The 2,851-nt window shown below is 58.2% G+C and overlaps 1 protein-coding gene across 1 annotated transcript in view; it reads right to left on the bottom strand.

Annotated features, from left to right (window-relative positions):
* SCN4A (sodium channel, voltage-gated, type IV, alpha subunit) overlaps nucleotides 1-2,851 on the bottom strand; it is a 30,849-nt gene that overhangs the window by 18,880 nt on the left and 9,118 nt on the right. Inside the window, exons 10-12 of the mRNA XM_010133080.1 lie at nucleotides 1,977-2,132; nucleotides 1,613-1,736; nucleotides 986-1,224 (exon numbers count right to left, since the gene is read on the bottom strand). Of these exons, the coding sequence (XP_010131382.1) occupies nucleotides 986-1,224; nucleotides 1,613-1,736; nucleotides 1,977-2,132 (519 nt within the window). The remainder of the gene's footprint in view (nucleotides 1-985; nucleotides 1,225-1,612; nucleotides 1,737-1,976; nucleotides 2,133-2,851) is intronic.

Here is a 2,851-nt window from a genome sequence, read left to right as displayed (position 1 = left end):
CAATGGCTCAGTGGGACCTGCTTCTCCAACCCCCATCCCTCCCTGGCCCTTGTCCAGCCAATCACCCCCATCCCCATCAGCACTGGCACACACATGGCCAGAAACCACTGCCGGCCTGAAGGAAAAGCTGGAGGCATCTTTGCAGTGTGATCGTGCTTCTAGCAACGGCTGATTAATCCCCTTGTATTTCCTGAATGAAACCAGAGACAAAGCAGCTGAGCGTCACCCTGCCTGCCCGGGCACCGGCATGTGTCACCCTACCGCCTGCGCGTGCACCGAGAGGCCCTGGCAGGTGCTGGAGCGGGGTAAGGTGGCAGCAGAGGAGCTGGTGAGCTCTCCCATCCCTTAGCTGCATTTCCCAGAGCTACCAGGGGCCTCTGGGACTTGCCCTAGCAGCAGATTGCATCTGGCTGGAAACCAGATACCCCGAGCTCCAAGCAGAAGCAGCTACAGGTAGTTGCTGAATACACCCATGAAATCCGGACAGCCCAGATTTGCCGTGATTTCATGGGGAAAAGTCCTGATTATTAATTTTTTTTAACGTTGCTGACATTGTTGCCTCCTGCTCCACAGGGACCTTTGCTCCCAGCGTCTGAAGCGGCCCCTGCTCTGCCACATGGGCACCCCACATCGCAAGGATGCTGCAGTGCAGCCAGGGCCTGGGTTGCGGTGCAGAAGATGGCTCAGAACAGCCTCATGGCCACATTGGCATTGCTGAGATACACCAAGCGAGGCAGAAGCTGCAGCAGAAGGGGAGCAGGGGTTGCTGGATCCCACCCCCATATTGATCTGAGCCCTCCTGGAGTCCAGCCCATCACAGGAGTGCTGTGACCAGACCCCTTGCAGCGCGTTCTCAGCTGCTGGGATGTGTTTCCAGGCAAGCACGCATGCTGTGTGGGTGAGACAGTGGCAGCAGAGGGGATCTGACCCCAGGTGGCTGCTGTGGCTCTGAGTGGGGAAGGATGGGATGCCTGTAGCTGCCTACCAGGTTCCCCACAGACAGCACGTTCTCAAATTCCTCCGTCATGGGGTAATGTTCCATGGCCATGAAGAGAGTGTTGAGCACAATGCAGATGGTGATGCCCAGGTCCACGAAGGGGTCCATCACCACCAGCTTGACAAACTCTTTCAGCTTAATCCATGGAGAACAGCAGTTCCAGACCAGGAATGCGTGGGCAAATTTGTACCACCAGGGTGGGCACTTCTGGTGAGCTTCCTCCAGCTCTGAGGGCAGGAAAGAAAAGTCACATCAGTGTAGGCTTCTCCTGTCCTCCCTGGCGTGGGGCAAGAGCTAATCCACTAGAAGAGACCTCTCCTGAGGGCCTGAACCAGCCCTAGACCACCTACAAGTTAAATATGGGGGACAGAGGGAGGAGCCTTCCCATGCCCAGGGGTGCTGCAGACCTCACCCTCCAAACCGGAGATGGATGGGAAGGCAGATCAGTCTGCCATATGGAGACCCCAGGTCCAGAGTCACCCCTCGTGTGGGGCTGGAGATTGGGGCAGCCGCTGTCACTGGCGTGTGCTGAGCACCCCAAGCCCACCAACACACTGCAGCAGGGCTAAACCAGCGGGCACACGCCGCCCTCGCCCAGGTGGGGGCTGGACGTACCTTCCACAGCGTTGGAGATGACACTGATGGCGCTCCCCACCCTCTTCTCGAGGCCCGGCCCATCTTGGTTGCCCACTGTGAGGTGTTTGTGGTCCGATTGCTCCGACTCACAGGCTGGGTTGAACTAGAAGGAGAGGAAGCCACAGGGGGTGAATGCAGAGCTCTGCGGGCCGGTTCATAAACTGAACGGTAGAGCGGGCAGAAAAAAGGGCATGGTCTGGAGAGACCTTGGGGTGCAACACTGGAACGGTGGGTGGGCTGCAGAAAGGCTTGTAGGACCCGACCCACAGCAAGCTGGGAGCAAGCCTGTCCCTCCACCGGGGTTTACTGGGGTGGGCACCCTCAAGGGACAGCAGGGACGTACGTCAATCACCGTAGCGGACCGCTCCAGCTTGATCTTGGGGATCACCTGCCCGTTGCAGTCCTTTGCCTTGTCCTGGTCGCTATTCGGGTCTGAGTCATGCTCCTTCTCGGCCACGTTGCTGGGCTGGGAACCACTGCTGGACCTCCGATCCTGCAACTGCAGCAACCCCCATCCCCATCACCCGCGTGCCTGTGGCCACCGGGAGCTTCCCGCAATCGCTGCAGGTCACCAGGCTACGGAGGGGACAGGCTGAGCCCCAGGATCGGCCTGGGCAGAGCTTTGTAACGTCCCGGGCAGCAGACGCAGACCCCCACGAGCAGCAGTGAGGGATAATCATCTGTGGCAGCTGCAGGTTGCTGAGATGCTCCCCACACTCGGCCACGTGGAACCAATCCCAGCAGCAGCTTTCTGCCCACCCTGGAGCCCACAGCCCTCAGGCAGGGCTTGCTTCGACCCACCCTGCAAAGAGCAGCGGCCAGATAAGAGCAAGATACATCCGGGAGGATGCTGTGGCTTGGCACAGATAAGCACTGAGAGATAGAGGGTCTAGAGAGAGGAAAACGTTGTTTTGTGTCTCTGCACGTGAGGAAGCTGGTCTCTGCCTAGACTAACAGATTTGCTGTGGTGTCCTCTGCAGACGCTGCTGACCAGCCTCAAATGGTGATCAGAGACGGAAAATGGCTGCGTAGCACTATCAGATGTCACAGAGGCTTTTGCCTGTGTTTTTATAGGCATATTGTGCTGAAAAGAGACTCCTGAGGAGCAGCAAGGGGCTAAGGTCACACCCTGGGACCTCAGTGGAGAAAATAGCTGCTGCCTAGACCGGGCTTTTGCCAAGAAAGGTTGGACCAGCTGATGCTTGAGGACTCTTCCAC

This window comes from Buceros rhinoceros, unplaced genomic scaffold (assembly GCF_000710305.1).
Source record: "Buceros rhinoceros silvestris isolate BGI_N320 unplaced genomic scaffold, ASM71030v1 scaffold33673, whole genome shotgun sequence".
NCBI lineage: Eukaryota > Metazoa > Chordata > Aves > Bucerotiformes > Bucerotidae > Buceros > Buceros rhinoceros.
Note: the sequence above shows the minus strand (reverse complement) of the source record. Positions and strands in the feature narration are given on the sequence as shown.